Source organism: Octodon degus, unplaced genomic scaffold, assembly GCF_000260255.1.
Source record: "Octodon degus isolate 3935 unplaced genomic scaffold, OctDeg1.0 scaffold00010, whole genome shotgun sequence".
Taxonomy (NCBI): Eukaryota; Metazoa; Chordata; class Mammalia; order Rodentia; family Octodontidae; genus Octodon; species Octodon degus.
In genome coordinates, this window is record NW_004524586.1 from 10,670,651 (window position 1) to 10,689,056 (window position 18,406).

General features: G+C 44.3%; 1 protein-coding gene across 1 annotated transcript in view; it reads right to left on the reverse strand.

Moving 5' to 3' along the window:
• Positions 1 to 1,739: 1,739 nt before the first annotated feature.
• Ppp2r2d (protein phosphatase 2 regulatory subunit Bdelta) overlaps positions 1,740 to 18,406 on the reverse strand; it is a 39,154-nt gene continuing 22,487 nt past the window's right edge. Inside the window, exons 5-10 of the mRNA XM_023708886.1 lie at positions 15,423 to 15,588; positions 14,959 to 15,071; positions 11,461 to 11,638; positions 9,833 to 9,997; positions 7,877 to 8,138; positions 1,740 to 2,501 (exon numbers count right to left, since the gene is read on the reverse strand). Of these exons, the coding sequence (XP_023564654.1) occupies positions 2,222 to 2,501; positions 7,877 to 8,138; positions 9,833 to 9,997; positions 11,461 to 11,638; positions 14,959 to 15,071; positions 15,423 to 15,588 (1,164 nt within the window). The 3' untranslated portion in view covers positions 1,740 to 2,221. The remainder of the gene's footprint in view (positions 2,502 to 7,876; positions 8,139 to 9,832; positions 9,998 to 11,460; positions 11,639 to 14,958; positions 15,072 to 15,422; positions 15,589 to 18,406) is intronic.

An 18,406-nucleotide genomic window follows, 5' to 3' on the forward strand; every position in this document is an offset into this window, starting at 1 on the left:
TAGGGATGGCATCTGGCGTGGAAGCCAGCCGTTACTTAGCTCCCACAGGCTGTGTGGACAGTCTCTACTTGGCTTCTCTGGACTGCTCAGCTCACCAATGCCAATGACTAGGCTCTGAGGGCTGGTGGGAGGGCCCGAAAACCACCAAATGCACGGGAATAAGCTTACTCACCTAGTCCAGGTCATCAACCATCACACATCAAGAGCAAAAGTTCTAAGCAGCAAGACAATTCACGTAATTTTCAGAAACAGGTATCTACCTTTAAATAGGAGTTTTAGAAGAAAAATGACAGGAACAGTATTTCATAAGCTTAAATATAAACAAAACAGTAATTCTGAAACTCACAGGATTTTACCTTAGAAGCAAATATATAAAAGACAAAGGTAGAAAGTTTAAAAAATTCCCAATAATCAATCCTTTTTGCTACTACATGTGACTGCCACGAAGAACAGCCCTGAAAATGTCAACACAGTACTGAACAGAGCCCGCAGAGGTGGGGGCAGGGCTGCTGGCAGCTGCCCCTGGTTGGGAGCTCACGTCATCCCTGTGGACCAGGAGCACACCCAGCCCTCACAAGCCCCAGAGGTCACCTGAGCACACGGTGAGCCTGCACATTCACCGCTGTGCTGTTCTCTCTGGGGTTACAGGTTGGTTTTTTATTCAGCGAAAAATAATTCTAAAGATCAAAAAAGGTGTCCAAATACACAGTACAAATCCAGTTACACATTTAAAATTTATTAAACTTTTTGGTCAAAATAGTTGGAACAAATATATACAATCTCGTTTTACTAGAACTGTTTTTTCTTATGGATCAGGGCTGACGAATGCTTGAACAACTCTGCTCCACATCAGACATAAACTGTGTCGCAACCAGGATACAGTATTATTTTTAAATAAAAGTACTTTACGTTATCAATTTCTAACTTAATGTGAACTAAAGGGACATTCTGCTAATGTTAATTCAGAGGACTTTTCTTTGCATATCATTATTAATCAAAATATATGTTAATTTTAGCAATAGCATGTGCGTCCTGGCTCCACAGCCCTCCGCAGGACACTGAGCTTGTGGGTTAAATCCCTCAGAAGCTCTAGTTACTTAGTGTTGGTACACCTCTTTATTTTCTGTGTTGGGAAGTCTTGATTTGATATCAGAGATCTTTTGAAATAAACCAAGGTACTGGAGGCATCACAAAATTAAAACTTTTAATTCTGGCTTGAAATGCAATATGAAATTTAGCATGCATATAATTTTAGCAATATTTAAAAAGTACATTTCTCACCCAAAGTATTTTAAAAAGATTTAAAAAGCACGCAAGTTTTCAATTATTGTGAATTTGAGGTGTACTTTAAGCCAGGTGTTAATTTGATAGCAATTTCATTACTCTTGCAATTATGTAACTTTCTTTTGGAGGTGGACTGAAGTTACGGCCTTCCCCAGGCCTTACCTGGTGTAACAGAAGGACTATTTCTGCAGAAACAAGACAGTGATGGCAGCCTGGGGTCGTTAACATGTAGAATCTGAAGCACTACACACATCATGCCCTTCTGCTAAAGGACAAGTTTCCCATTTTTTTTTTTTTTAGTTTCTCAAATTACTCTGCAGAATTCTGCATAATTTTATTATATGTAATTGAGACAAATAAAAAGACAATACTTATGCTCGCATTTAAGAACACTTTGCAGTGTGCTGTTTATTGAGTGGCTACACCAGAAGGTGTGATGGTCGATGTGTGAGTGACCTGCCTGCCTGGCGGGCCGCAGCCACACGCCTCAGGTGGGCACACCCGCCTGGCTCTGAGGGGCCAGCCAGGAATGGATGGTGGTCAGGCTACGTCCAGGTGAAGGCCATGGGATGGCGGAGAAAGAAGATTGAGCTGGGGACAGAAATGTGTGACAACACTTCTCTTGGAGGTTAGTTTTTGGTCTATGAAGAGGAAAGGAAGGCTCAGACTTAAATAAATACATTTATTTTGAGTAATGGCCTTTATTGAGCACTGTCCGCCACGTCTGCTTTGAGTGGGTTTTCCCCTTGAGCAGCAGCAAGCATCTCTCCCTGGGCTAAATGCAGAGCTACGCCAGGATTCCAGCTGAGGTCTTTCCTGTTAGGAAGGGAAGTAGGAAGTGCATCTCTGTTCTTAATGGAGAGGACAACGCCTTTTCTTTGACAGAAAACAACGGCTTAACTATTTGAAATAAGACTTGGTCCTCCAGTTAGCTTTTTTAGTTGATTTTGTCCTGGAATATATACAAGTTATTGGTGGCAGCTACAGCAATAATGTTCTCCACGGGGTGCCAGGCTGTGTGAAGGATCTTCTTGTTGAAGTCTAGACTGTCCACACTAATCTCATCTTTCTTCCTTTTACCACCTGTACATACTTTCCGGGGTTTTAAGCTGGCTCGGGGTTTGCTGTTCTCTCTTGAAGCTTCCAGTGTAACATCCCGCCGAGTGTTTCTATCAAACATTCTAAAGAAGTTGTTGTAGGACCCCGTCATGATAGCACTGTGCAAAAGAAGAAAGGAGTGTCACTACAAGTGCCTGGCACGACAGGCAGGAAGCACGGGACCTAGTGTGGCTGGCACCCCATGTGCAGGATGGCCCTTCCTTCTATGAGGCCAAGTAATTTCCAGAAACAGAAATGAAATACTAATGGTCAGAAAGCACAGTAATGATTTCCTGCTCAACTTTATGTACAAGCATGTAGACATTAATCACATATGTCAGTGTTTCTATACTCATACAGTTGATCAAACGATACTTTATCCTTAAAGTTTCTTTCACATAAGTAACGTACATATATAGTATAATAATAATAATAGAAAGTCTTAAATAGGGGCTAGGTATGATGGGAGCAATTTAGAACTCCATTTCCCAATAAGCTCGATATGATCAATTTTAATGTTTCTGCAGCTGAATAATCCCATTAAAATCGATATGCTTATGAGTCGTATTAGACGGATACGTCTCCTCCCCCCACCTCCCCAGTGGTTCTGTGCCCTTGAGCTGAACTATACTCCCACATCCAGCTTACACTGGCAAAAAGTTTTAGTCTTACTTTTACTACAAAAATGGCTCAGTAATAGCAAATGCTGCCATAATCTTATCTCTGGCTTCAGGACAGAATAAGTCTGGTTCTTGATGAGCAAGGTCTGTACTATGACGAAGTCTGCTGACTTCATGACAAGGTAGCCATGGCAGGTCGCTAAGCCTGCTTTCTGCCTATCTATCTCACACCCACAGCCCTTCGCTTACTCACGCATGGTGAGTGGCCTTTATGCTATCTAGGTGCCAAGATCTCCGGGCCACTATATCAAGGTCACTATGACTCCAGGCTTTCCCTGGCCACTTGCAAATACTTTCGAGTCTGATTTTACCTCATCTAATCCCTGCTCCCCACAAACATTTAGAACTACAAACTCCTTGGTTAAGTCAAATCTATTGTTAAGCACAAGGATATCTAAAAGCAGAGGAGCTGGAGATGTGAACCACGTTTATTTGGCACAGGGTCTCGCTATGCAGTTACGACTTGTAGTGTTTCTCCCTTCTCAGCCTCCCCAGCACTGGGATGACAGGTGTGTGCCACTACGTTTGGTTTCGGTGGCTGGCACGGTGCAGTGGGGGGTCCGGGGGCAGGCACAGCACTTGGGTTACTGGGGATAGAACCCTGGTCCCTGTGCTTGCCAGGCAGGCACTTAAGACTGCTGAGCTATCTACCCAGTCTGAGATGTGAACTATGTTAAGGGCATTCCTGGAACAGCAGCACTATGCTTAGTTTCAAAACCAGTGTGCTTGATGGTCTGCACTCCAGGGCAACACACACAATGTTTAGAAAAGAATAAAAATATACTAATCTTAAGCTTACAATTATGTTATTAAGGCTACAGCAACTGCAACAATTACTTAGAATACGGACCAGCAAGATATTTTTCAGGAAGAAGTACACATTTCCATTCCTGTAACATTAAAAAGCAAAGCAACTTGTATACAATTCTATGGCTACGTACTTTTAAATTAAGAAACAATGCCTGCACTGGAGGTGGGCACTGCCCCAGCTCACCTGGCATCCACCTGCAAAAACACCTGGCCCAGGATCACTCCTGTACCCCCCAAAGAACGGAAGAAGGTGAAACAGGTGTAAGTGCACTCACAAGTAAGCAGCTCCATCTTTCTGCTAGACAACCTAGGGCACAACAAGGCCCTGCCACACTGCAGGGTGACAAGCACAGCACGGAAGAGCTTGCTCCATTTTACCCTTCTCAATAGAAGCATCCAGCCAAGAAGGTAAGAGTATTGGCAAGTGTGAGTAGATAAAGCAAATCCTCAGACGTTCTTGAAAATGCGTGACTGAAATATTCTGTAGTATTTCAGACATACCGACATGAACGAAGAATAGCGTAGTGAACATGCCATCACGAGACAGTTAGACCTCATGTGTGCCCTCAACAGTGTGATTCTCCATGCTGCTGCCAAGAGACCAGCTACTCCTTAAAGTGGGTCTTTTAATCTTGTGCACTCTTTTTTGGGAAGTACTAGGGATTGTTTGCCCTGAGCTACACCCCCAGGCATTTTTTAAAATTGTGACACACTGTCTTACTTGGGCTGGGCTTCACCCTCAATCCCCCTGCCTCTGTCTTTCAGAGTGCTGGGGCTACAGGCACGTTTGACGCCACCTGCACCTGACTGAGAAGCTTCAATCTTAATGTACACGAACCATGTGGTACTTTTCTTCCCAGCCTGCGTTTTTAGGGCATTTTGGAAGTCCCCCAGTCTCTAAATCTCCTAACACTCCCCTGAAATTTCTTCAAGTCTTGTAATACTTGGAGCATGTTCACTGTACAGTGTACGGCGGTGTCCCTCAGCTAGCCTGTTGGGACGTCAACACAGATCTGGAAGGCCATAAGGGGTGAACTTTGCTCACGTCTTGGCAGGCTGTTCTGCTTATCTGCTAAGTCACAGACCTTTCTGGAATACCACTCATGCTGGAAGCATATTCCACAGAGAAATGAAGCATATTCTGCTTTTCTTAAGTGGTCCTTTATACACACTTCTAAGCTCCCAGCACGCTGAAAATAGTCAGAAGCTTACCATCTAGCATCAGCACACTAAGCTGAGCTCTCCAATACAGGGGGCTGAGGTGGTGGGGACTTGAACAGGTGTTCAAGCGATGAGGGATGTCTTCATGAGTAGATTCATGCTCAAGAGCCTGGGGGAGGTCACTCGAGACTAGATTAGGTCTTAAAGAACTACATTAGTTATGCAAGAGTGAGTTATTCAGGAGAGCCTGGCTGGATCTCTTGCTTCCTCTCCCGCCACGTACTCTCTTGCACACATTCTCTTACAACGTGATATACATCAGTCAGGAGAGCTTGATCAGAGGCTTAACAATGTAACTACCCAAACTTACACGTTTTTTAAAGAGTATCTGGTACAGAGTCTCACTATGCAGCTTGGACTCATAGTGATCCTGTTTTCAGCCTCCCTGGTGCTGGGTTATAAGTCTGCACCACCACGCCTGAATCCTGGTCCCTGTACTTGCCCAAGCAGACACTTAGTCCACTGAGCTATCTCACTGGCCCCCTACAGGTTTTTTTTTCTCCCAAACTGTGAGCTAAATTGGAGGGTCCTCTTCTTTCTAAAATCATCCAGCCACAGGTATTTTGTGTCAGTAACAAAAGTGGACAAAAAAGGCTTCCACTGTGGCTGTGGAGAAGTCTACTTCCAGCCTCAGTGTCTATTCTCTATGCCACTTTTCCTTCTCAGGCTGCTTTTCATTCTGGTATGCATCTAGAAGCCTTTATAGTCACTGTGTGTAGATTTCTGTACGCTGTATTCAGTCTTCCATGGAAGAAATTTTTTTTTTTTTTTTTTGCGGAACTGGGGATTGAACTCAGGGCCTTGCGCTTGCCAGGGAAGAACTTATTCTACTGAGCCATCTCCCCAGCCCCTTATGGAAGAAAATTCTTGACTCTCATCACTTCCCATATTCTGTACTTTCGGATACTTCACATGGACGTGTACCACACATCATTCTTTCCTTCATGCTTTCAACCTTTCATGCTTTCTGTTTCTCTGGCTTATATTTTGGATAACTTCTTACCTTCCTTGCAGCTCACCAATTCAAGATCTCTTTAGCTAACTGATCTGGCATTTTGGTGGCTCTACAGGAACTGCAGAAGCCCTAAAGGTGCTGGCTAGGATAATCCATCGCAGAACAGCAGCCTTATCTGTTCTCACTGGGTTTGCTATGGCTCCTGAGTACTCCCTACCTTGAGGTGAGAGGTGAAGTGCAGGCTTGCTTACCACCTACCATAAAAGCAGTGGATCTTTCAACAGCTGCTATACAGCTCCACTGCCTACATAGCTTCTGCCTCATGGGAACCGATGCCAGCACAAAGCTCACGCTGCTTCCCGTGACCTGAGAAAGGAGTCCTTGGCTTCTCTGAAACATTCCAGAGCAGCAAGTGAGTCTGTAAAAAGGTCTAGATAGGTCTATCCCAGGATACCCAGGACGCTGGCCACATGGAGGTATTTAATTAACTTTCTGTATGAGGCTAAAAAGAAAAGAAACAGGCTGGGGAGATGGCTCAGTGGAATAAGCGCTTCCCTGGCAAATGCAAGGACCTGAGTTCAATCCCCGGTTCCACAAAAAAAAGAAAAAGAGGGAGTTGAACCCAGAACTGAAAATGACTCAAAAGCCCTGTCTGGCCCCAAGTACGGTAAATCTCCACAGCTGAATGGTGGCCTCAGAACCATATAATCAAGGTACAGAGATGGCACTAATTTTATTTTTTTGATTGTTTGAGACAGAGTCCTACTCTGTAATTCAGACTGGCCTTGAACTTGTGGTGAGCCTCCTGCCTCAGCTTCCTGAACATTAGGATTACAGATGTGCACCACCAAGTGCAGCTGGCTAACATCTCAGATTTCTAGCCACCCAAATCTAAGGTCTCAGATAAATTAGGACTACTTACATGAAGGTTTTCCTCATAAAACCCTAAGGGTCCGGGTCTCAACTCTACCTTATACGGGCCCAAGCGACCTTACTCAGTGGTGGAGACTGAGGTACAGCCTCCTGATGTCCTCTGGTGTCCCTGAAGCCACAGGGCTTTGGAGTAATTTTCTGTTCTAGGTTCTAGTCCCTCTTTATTTGTGGATCTTATGAAATTCCCCTTGGTTATTCATGTGCTCAACTTTGCATGTGAAGTGGTATTTATTGTGTCACAGCCAGCATTTCTATGCTGAAGTACTTGAACTGCCTAGCCACTTGTGCCCAATATCAGAACTCCTATTCACTTAAATTCTAAACAAATATTCTACATAAAGATAATCTCTTTTCATTATTTGAAATGTGTGGCTTTTAATTTGGTATAACATTAAAGACTTAACTCTCAGCAGCAGTGGAAACAGTATTTAAAGTATATGCAAAAAATAAATTATGGAGGCCCTGTCACTAGCACACTACAGACCACCATTTCAGAGCAGTGTGTACGCAGAGTCCCGCTGGCGCTCTTCTCCACGTCTCTCCAAATGTAAAGGCAGCCGTACATGTGAGCAAGGCAAGGCACTTCCCTACCCATTCTTCTTCAGCTGGGTATAATGAACAGTTGCAGTCAGTCATTTACTACCTATGTTGTACTATGCTTCTGTCTAAATGTAGGCTGACTAGGACGTAAGCTATCTGCTCAGATGCCCTTCTTCTCTGATATCAGCCAGCAAATAAGGCCTAGAAAGCACAATCCCTCTTCTGCTCCTCTGGACAGTGACAATTCCCAGTCTCCCCATGGTAACTGAGTTTGAGTCCCAGTCTGAAAGCCCAGATGGAGACCCTGAGGAATTAGCCATCATTTAGAGTGACTCTTGACACGATGCAGGCTTACCTGTCTGAACCATTCCAACAGCACTCAAACTTGTCAAAGATGCAGTCATTCTCATACAGGGAACAGAGCTTGCTTCGCAGGTACTCATGCACCTGGTGGGTCTCCACAGGCCTGTTCTCCATGTTGAGGTCCCAAACCTTCACAGACAGGTAGTCCCTGGTCATCATGTATCGACCACTATGGCTGAATTTGACATCAGAGATGAATGAAATTATTTCTGAGAAAAAGGATCTACTGCTGGGATCTTCAGGCTCTTCAAAAACTAAAAAACAAAATGAAGTACTTCAATCTTCTGTTTTAAATCAGAGGACAGATCATTTTCAAGCTCAAATAGGTTTGGGACCTTCACCAAGGCTCTGGAGAACTCAGTTTTGACAGTGCTAAATCTCCTGACCTTTTGGGCTTCTCTAAATTTTCCTTTTTCCCTCAATTCTGTAGGTAACAGCTGCAGAGGCCCTACCACCAGGGTTGATGGGATGAATACCCAAAATATACACACCAAAATTTCTTGCAGATTTGGAACAAAAATCAGATGGGCAAGGCCTTGGCAGCATCTGGACATGTACCAGGTTTGGGACCATGGCATGAGACTGAAACCATGACTACACAGATGCTTGTGTTCTCATGGCACCTGGCCTGAGCACATGACGCCCTGCCCCATCCACGTCCCTCACAGGAAGAGGACAGCTGATAAAGAGCACCTCTAAGGAAAGTGTCAGCTTGTGGGAGTAACCTGGCAATGTGGGGGTTCACTATTAATTTCCAAGTGGATCCACTGGCCAAAGCTAGTCAGCAATAAAGGTTCTACTTTGCATATTGAATAGTCATATTCTAATGAGACTTAAATGAACCTATACTGCTTGTTAGCACTACACAGGAAGTTAACTTGAAGGGCAGGCTAAATAGCTCAGTGGATTAAAGTGCTTGTTTAGGTAGACACAGGGGTGTGGAGACCGATGCCCAGGCCTGCCCTGCTGGCCCCACCCCTGGGACTGGGCATGATTGTGCGTGCCAGTAATTCCAGCCCTTGGGAGGCTGTAAGCAGGAGATCACTACAAGTCTGATCTACAGTGAAATCCTGTACTAAAATAAAACAAAAGACAAAAGTTAACTTGAGGGGCCGGGGAGATGGCTCAGTGGAATAAACGCTTCCCTGGCAAGCGCAAGGGCCTGAGTTCGATCCCTGGTTCCGCAAAAAAAAAAAAAAAAAAAAAAGTTAACTTGAAGCTGGTTACTGTAACATTTAGCCTTTATTGAATTAAATTACTTTGCTGACAAATAAAAATTACTCTTAAAATCACATTGTATAACACAAAACATGGGTTATGATTTTCTATATATTTGAGCATACTGTTTTCAGTTTAGACCTGGAAATCCTTGGTCGCTGACCCTCCTGGTGTCTGGAGTAGCTGGGACTATAGAAATGTGCCACCATGCCTGGCAGACCTATTATTTATGGCATCAACTAGAGAGAACTTCAAGGCCCAGTGGACTAAACTGTAGACTGTCCCTCCACAGAGCTGGCTTTGACTCTAGCAGAGCTCAGTATGAACACAGATCGCACCCACAGCTGACATGGCCACAAGTGAACTGCACAGTGGCAGTCTCAGCCTGCATTCTGCTACACAAAGACAGAGATTGTAAGTGGTTTCTATCTGGCCCCAGACCAGGAAGTGGTCAGATGAGGCACTGGGTCTGGGGCAGAAGTCAACACTGACACCAAGACCCCTTGTCCCACAGCAGTCAGCTTAGGCTGGTCACCAGCAGGGAACAAGATCTCCAGATCCACTCCCCATGAGCGGTGGCCATAGCACAGCTACTGCGCTTTGCAAAAGGCAGAGCCCTCACACTTGCCTGAATATGGAGAGGGTAAGATAGGCCTTCCATTTGTGCAGATGGGTCAGTGTTTGGAAAAAAGAACTTAAATGATCCTATTAGTAAGCACCAGGTACTTACACTTAGAGTGTCTGTCACACAGGGCAGAGGAACGCATGTCACATAGCCAGATAGTCCCTTTGCTGCTGCTGTAGACAAACACATTGCACTGGTGTGGGTGGAACGCGGCAGCAGTGATGACTTCCGTCAGCTCTTCCATGTTAGCAGGCTTGATATCCACAATGTCTGGAGCACAGTGTTAAGGCAGAGGTTGGTGACTGGGTTAGCTTCACCCAACCGAGTGAGGGAGACAGAGGAACCATGGAGTGAGTTTAAGAGACCAGACATTAAGGTGGCTGACCAAACACACTGTACTCCAAAGGCTCACACCTCTGGCAGGGAGGGATGCAGAAAGCAGACCGCAGGAGGTACCCGACAGAGGGTCGATCAGACATAAACCCGACTTGTACCATGCTGCCACGACTAGCTCATGAACTCCTAACAGCAGGGCAGCACACACTGAAGGATATATGCAAGGAAGGTAACTGAGGGCTACCTACGCAAAACCCAATTCTTACACACACATTTACAAACATAAGAATACTGCAAAAAAATTCCAAAAGATATTGCTCTCCTAATTACTGGACATTAGGGAACAGCTCGTTCTGAGTCATGAGAACAGTGTCAACATAAATTATCTCGATCAGAATAACAAGGGAAGAATTTGCAATAGGGCTATATACCTTCCAACTGAGAAAACCAACAAACTAAATCCATAGTTCAAGCCACTAGGTACTAGAGGGATCATGACCTACAGACTACAGAGCCTTAGAGTTGCTCAGAGTCAGACTGATGTGTGTGCCGGTCTGGCAGAAAGAGGGTGCTGACAGAGTCTGATGATTCCTACTTTAAAGAGATAGCTATAGCTCAGCATAGTGCTGCACTCCTATAATCCCAGCACTTGGCAGGCTGAGGCAGGAGAACTGCTGAGAGGTCAAGGTCATCTTGAATTCCAGAGGAAGACTGTCTCAAACAAAAACAAAAGAGACAGGAGAAAGATGGGGCCTGGGAGAGAGGTAGCTAGAGGACCTCACAGGATAGAATACCAGAAAAGCTCCCACGAGCCATAATCCTGCTAATCTTACCTACGAGGACATGGGCACAGACTGAGTATCACAGGCACTGAGGTAGCCCCTCGTGGCTGGGAGAGGTCCACAGTGACTGGGCGCCTCGAGTGCCTACAAGAGTCCTGGGTGGCACAGATGGGCTGAGTCTGGAAGCAGGGAACAGCCATTTCAGGAGCCCAAGGCAAGACACTGGCCGAGCCGCAACAGAACAGAGTTCTCATGTGTAATTAAACACCACTATAATCCAAGCCATATTTGCAATTTTACTAGCTATTTGCAAATGTAGAAGAAAAAGTACCCAATGCTGACTTTTCAAATATACTCTACTTAAAGACTCTCTGTCAGAATCATGTAGGCCATAAGCTTCAGGTTCATTTGATTAGAGAGGACTTTCCCCAAGACAGAAAGGAATTTGTATTTTTAGGGACAATAAATCACAAGAGAACTCACATTACAGGCTACTAAGTAGCAAACTGTACTTAAACGATTAGACTCTGAGATGTAAGACTACAAAGGCACGTGAGATATAAATGAATAATAATCCTAAGAAAAATGCAGAAATAACCACCTGGTGAAGGATACTAAAGCTTCTATCTGTGATTTCTAAATGCCATAGGTTTATTCTCAGGTCATCTGCAGAAAGATACGTTTCATGATCACTATTTACTGAAATGGAACTTATATGATACATGTGAGCATTTGCAAAAATTCGCCGCGGACTTGCTTCTACCATAAGGTCCATGGGCTTCAATATAGGGACCTAAAAATGGAAGGAAACAGGCATTCAAAACAAAGGTCATAACACACGAAGCAGGTAACAAGACACAAATTTCTGTACAGGCAACATACCCAGATGACCACTTAGCAGAGCTATGCTAACAGGCACAGAACAGAATAGTTAAATCTATTCAAAGTTTTTCCTCCTTGTTTCCAATACTGGGGCTAACACACTCCTGTTGAAGACACAAAGATTAACTAACCCTAACCAACTGCCTCCAGAGACCTGGTGCTTTACTCTCCTCTGTCCCCTGGTGGACACAACCCAGAGGCTGGACAACAGTATCTTGGAAGGTGTAGTGAAGACACTCCCTTTGTCTTCTGTCCTTTCTCTGCAGCTGGACGCACAAACCTCCTGACTGCACTAGTGATCTGCTTCTCTGCATCAACAACATGGGCCTAAGTGATGAGGCTGTACACGTGTAAAAGGATGGGAGAACACTGGGGAGCTAAGGTCACTTCGTTGATTATCTGCAGCTGGCTCCACAGGTGTGTTCAGCCTGAACCTTCACGGAGAGCTGGCCACTTACATGTGGATGTATGTCTGGATATACATATATAGATGTATATATATATATCTTTATACACACACACACACACACACACACACACACAAATATGTGTGTATATATGCACACACATTATATATTATACTTCATCAAATGCAAAAAAAAAGGAAATGGCATGATGAGTGTGTGCTGAGAGAGGCTTCTGGGGCACACACCACTGTGTTGAAAGGGCAGAGATGGAGAGGAAAGTGACTGACTAGAGAATAGGTGAGCAAAGTCAACAGTGGGGTCAGGAGCAACAGTGTCCACAGAGGAAAAGGTTGTACCTCACTTTTAGCTGGCTAGAAGGGAAGCTGAAGCTTCAAAATAAATAAAAACATTATCATTCTCTGTTATTTTGTAATCAGACACCAGAAGACAGCCTTGAAGGTTAGGCCAGTAACAAACATCGCCAGTTTTCTCTGGCTAAATTCTGTAAAAACGACCTTGAGAAAATACATAGAGAGACCAGCTCTCATTTTAACCCAATCAGTGCAGACCACACCCTTAGGGTCTCTAGAACACTAAAAGCCAGGTCTATCATTACAGTATAGAAACCCACACTTGCCTGTGAGGTGAATTAAACTCCTCCTTAACACACACACACACACACACACACACACACACACACACCCTGCTCATGACTCTATAACAAATCTTTAATCAAAACACATGACAATTATTCCCTAGAGTCTTTCTTTTAATTAAACTCTTCTATACCACTAAAATAACTTCAGAGAAAAAAAAAAAAAATCAAAAACAGCAGCAGCAACCCTTGTCCACCTAAGGTCAGACAATGTAACAGTTCACGGTGAACTTTGAGAGGCAAGAACTCAAAGGCAGACCCAGTCTGCACCACTCCTCCAGCCCACGACCTGTACCCTCACAGTGCAGCCAAAACAGCAGCTATTCTTCTCATACGCCTGCAACAAAATTAACATTGGCCCAACAAAGCCTACAGTTCCTGCAAATTAAATATGTCAACCCACAGAGCTGTGTGTTCTAGGACTTGATGAGAAGGTCTGGGCTCCTGAGAGGGCTACACAGGCACTTGGGGGGTGCTGCAGGCAGGGAAAGAGAAAGACAGCACTCAACAGGTCTCATGCAGCCCTCACCACCAAGATACTTTCCGTCTCACGAGGCTGACCATTTATCTGGTGAAATTTCAAAACTAACATGACTGGCATTAAATGTGATTTAGACCGATTCATATGCAAATGCAGCACTAGTATAACAGAATCACTTTTAAAATAAAAATTATCTTGCGACCCATAAATTTCTTTAAACAACACTGCCCTTCTTAGTTTGAAGGAATAGAAAACCTGGTGACTGTCAAACAGGTCAGAGAAAAACTGTCCTGCTTGGCCTACAATTCACTATCTATAGCTAGTAGGGATAGAAATGGCCCTCAATGGGCTGCTGCTCCCCTCCATATGGCTAAAGGAATGGCATCAGAATAGGTCACGTCTACTACACAGGCAGGCCTGCCACACTGCAACTGGCTTGTGCCAGGGAAGGGGCACTGTGTGCTGCACTCTTTCCAGCTGCACCCTCACCCACTGACCTTAAATGTGCTAGATAAGGAGTCCTGACCCAATGAAAATGGTGTGGTGGTGCCCAAACCTCACTGAGAAATCAGACAACCAACCATTTCCAAACACCACCTACACCCTCTGGGACCATGCGGCTTTCTCCAGAGTGCCTCTAGGCGGGTGTTGGTCTTTGTGCTGGGCTCTGTCCCTGGCAGCACTTCCTGTGACTCACCCAATTATCTGGGTAGGAGTCAAGCTTTTTTCTTTTTCTTTTTTAAAAACTCTTTACCTATTTAATTGAAGAAACTACATGTGTGCACCAATTATAAGACACTCAGATTTTAAGTTTTACTCAACACTGATGTAAAAATATTATTAGAAATGATGAAATGTGGTCAGGAGACAATTTAATAATACAGGTGTGGTGGCACATGCCTGTAATCCCAGCACTTGGGAGGCTGAGGCAGGATCACCTCTGAGTTCAAGGCCAGCCTGGACTACAAAGTGAGTTTAGGGCCAGGCTGAGCGAGACCTTGTCTCAAAAAAACAAGAAACGAAAAACAAAAACAAAACACCAAGAATAACAACACTCATAGAGGTAAAGAACTGAGAAACACCAAAATTGTGCCCTAGCTAGCCTAAGAGGAAACTCCATTAGTCCTGTCATTAATGTTACCTTGCTAGGCCATAGCTCATCTTCCAATCTGAAACCTGAGCTATTTCCCAAGGAAGTGCTCTGAATGCCAGGTGCTGCTCAGAAAGAGGTCAGCCACGGATTAAACATGAACTTTTCCCTTAGCACACTTAGCTGTATTTTCTGAGTAGAACATGACTTTTTGCCTTGGCAAAAACTTGGAAGACTCCTACTTTAAAACACACATACAGCTGGGCATGGTGGCACATGCGTGCAATCCCAGTTCTGTATTGGAGGATTGCCCCAAGTTCAAGGCCAGCCTGAGTTACATAGTGAGTTCTGGGCCAGCCTGGACGATGAAACAAGACCCCATCTCAAAAGAACCAGAACCAAAACCAAAACTAACCAACCAACCAACCATCCCCCCAAAAACAAGCAAAACCCCACAACATATGCACAAGATGATTACTATTATAATGAATAGATTCATGGTATTTCACTTAATAGTATTCTTCACACAGCTGATGCTCACTGTTCCTGATTAGTATCTGAAAAGGGCTGGAAAGTTTAAAGAAGCTGCAGTGTATACCCGTAGTGCTGTAATTCTAAAAGGATCTCGAAGTCGTCCATCTTCATCTTTTAAGTTATAACCTTCTGCTCTTTTATCCCGTTCACTTATTTTCCATAATTTAATAGTTTTATCTGAAATTTAAAAATGCAATCTCCATATTAAAAGAAAATATAACATGCATCACTATTATTTGAGTACTGTATTAGAAAACTCTGTGGCTCTACACTGGTATTAAACTGGGTATTGACATTTTCAATTATAAATATATTGTTTCATACAATAAGGATGTAAATACACATGCAGAGTAAAGAATGAAATATTGGGGTATACTTTCAAGTTGCAATGTATCACTTGCCATTTTAGCTGGTAATTCACCCCTACCCAAAGTTTAACGGAAAGTCAAGATCTAGAAAAACTTAAAATGGAAACTACCCATACAGAAAATTTATAAGTCACAAGCCACTTAAAGGAAAAATTCTTACCATTTGTAGAGAGTAGAAAATGAGCAGCATTCTGTTGTGGCAACCACCTAATTTTATTAATTTTCTCTTCAATTTCTAGACTTTTCAAATAGTCAAACTCTGGTTCATGACTTTGAAAGGTACTGTAAACATTATATTCTCCCCTAGAATGAGGACGGCTTTTATTCTGCAAGGAAACGTAACAGATGTTTCAATGAATAAAGCACACCGAGAAAACTTTAGTACTAGCAATCTGAGTATCAGATGATTGTATTTATTTCCTTTTGGGACGGGGTCACTGTGTAGTTCAGGCTGGCCGTGCACTCACTTCTAGGCCAGGCGCGCCTCAACTTGTGGCAATGCTGCCTCCTGAGTGCTAGAATTACAGGTGTGCACCACCACGCCTGCCTTACGTGTACATGCTTCTACGAGAATGTCATCAGACTTGGTTTGGACGCACTGTCTCTGCAGCTTCTGCCCCATCCAGGAAGCTGGAAACTGTGAAGGAGATGCAGGGAGTAGAGGCTCTACTGCTTATAAACTGGGCTTGAGAACAAAGCACCTCTTGAGCCAGATGCAGTTACAGGTCATACCAGTCTCTGGTGGTTACCCAGAGCACATGTACCCAGCGCACATGCTAAGCAGAACGGACTAAAGTTAGATTCGTGGAATTTAGTCCCAGGCCTACTGCCTGCTGCCCTGGCCACTCTGCCCACAAATCAGAAAAATGTAGACCCCCCCACTACAATCACCCTCAACTTCACCCAAAGGCCCAAAACCCGTTACCCTCAGCTGCTGCCAGTCGAGAGTGACTCATCAGTCTCTAGAGTGCATAGGGAGACCCGCCCACTCTAAATGTGGAAAGGTCTGAAGGAAGCCATATAGGGACTGTGTTGAAGGAGGGTCTGTGAGCCAGAGATGCTAAGACAGGACAACTAGGAAAGGGAACTGAGAGAAGGCTCACTTTGTTCTGTGTGTGCTGACATCTGCTTTAACTGGACAATCTGTCCAGCAGGGTGAAGCTGCACACCTGGGGGAGACTTAATGGCTGGGCAGACTAGAGCTGAACTCCTGAGTGCAGGTATGCCTGTATGCTCCCATTTTACACACTAGTGTCACTATTAAGACCTAACATGGGTAAGGACCCTGCCACTGAGGAAAAACCACTCCAACCAGCTATGGTGACATGTTATCTATAATCCCAACACTGTGGGAGGCTGAGCCAGAAAGATCGTAAGCTTGAGCCCAATGTGGGCATCTGAACATTTCAGTAAGACACTGTTTCAAAATAAAGAGGGGGAAAAAAAACCCCACAAAATAGAAAGGACTGAGGATATAGCTTAGTACAAAGGCCATTGGTTTAATCTTTGATTAAAAAAATAAAACCAAAGCAATCCCCAATACAAAGTGCCAACCACACTATTAGCCACGCTTTCTACTTACCTGCTGCCTTCTACCCAGCCCGAACTCCCCAACAGGTTCTTAGCAGCCTATCTCCCTGTTCTACCAGTTGGCTGCTTCCCCTTCCACACCTTCAGCAATCCTCCAGGCTTCCACAAGCTAAGATGCACACACGCCATCTCTGAGCCTAGGGGCTGTGGCACTTAACTGAAGTGTGTCTTCTCAGTATGCTCTAATGCCAGGAGAGCAGAGAGCAGATTTGACTGTGGGTGAAAACTTAAGTCCACACTCCCAGCAACACAGGAAAAACTCAGGCTCACAGAATGCCTCAGAAACGACAGACAGAATCCAAAAAGGTGGGACCGGGAGATGGCTCAGTAGAATAAGTGCTTGCCTGGCAAGTGCTGAGTTCAATCCTCAGTTCCGCAAAAAAAAAAAAAAAGAATCCTAAAAGGTGATGGAAGGAGGAAGGGGGGAAGAAAAAAGGGGGGAGGAGGAAGAAGAGGAGGAAGAGGAGGAGGAGGAGAAGAAAAGGAAGGGGAAGAGGAAGAGGAAGAAAAGAGGAAGAAGAGGAAGGAGGGAGGAGGAGGAGGAGGAAGAGAAGGGGACAAAGATAAAAACAAATCGTTTAGGGGGCTGGTGAGATGGCTCAGTGGTCTAAAGCACCTACCTAGAACAAGCTAAGCAAAGCACAGGGACCACGGTTCAATCCCCCAGCACCACATGCCAGCCAGCCCCGCCCCCTGGTGGGCTGAGCTGGCCACACACACACACACACACACACACAAAAAAAAAAAATCGCTTAGGGTTTATCAAGTTGCAGCTGATCAAGTTAAATATAAATACCTTAGGGACCTGCTCCTTTACAAGTCTGCCTTTACATTCTGAGTTAACATTCATTAACTAAATACTAAACTTCTACAATATTCACTATATACATTTAGAGCAAAACACTTGACTTTTTAATCATAGTTTCTTTTACATTTGAAGCTAGTAGGGGAGGGGGGCTGAGACAGGGTCTCACCATGTAATTCAGGCTGGCTTGAATTCACCATATAGCACAGGGTGGCCTCAAGCTCCCGATGATCTTCCTGCCTCAGCCTCCCAAGTGCTAGGATTACAGGTATATGGCACCACGTCTAGCTTCTAGCATTTTAAAAGTTTAAGCAACAAGGAAACTAACATAATTTTCAAGAAACAGGACAATTTTCAATTACTATCCTAGGACCTATGAGAGGTAGTGAGTATCCTATCTTTTGTACAGATATTAACAGCAAACCTTTTTAAAGTACAGTTTTACATTTGACAACTTGTTCAGTAATCCCTGTTGAATGTTAAGATACATGGTTCTTTTTTTTTTTATTGGCTACAGGGTCTCATTATGCAGCTTGGACTCAGAGATTCTCCACTGTCTCCGCCTATCCAGAGCTGGGATTACAGGCCTGCACCACCACGCCCAGTGCAACACATGCCCAGTCTCAGTGGCTGGCTCAGCATGCTCAGGTGTGAGGGTGAGGCTGGAGCCACATTGGGGGGGGGGGGGGGGAGGAAAAAAAAGGGAAAAAAAAAAAAACAAAAAACCATAAAAGTCTTTCATGACATAA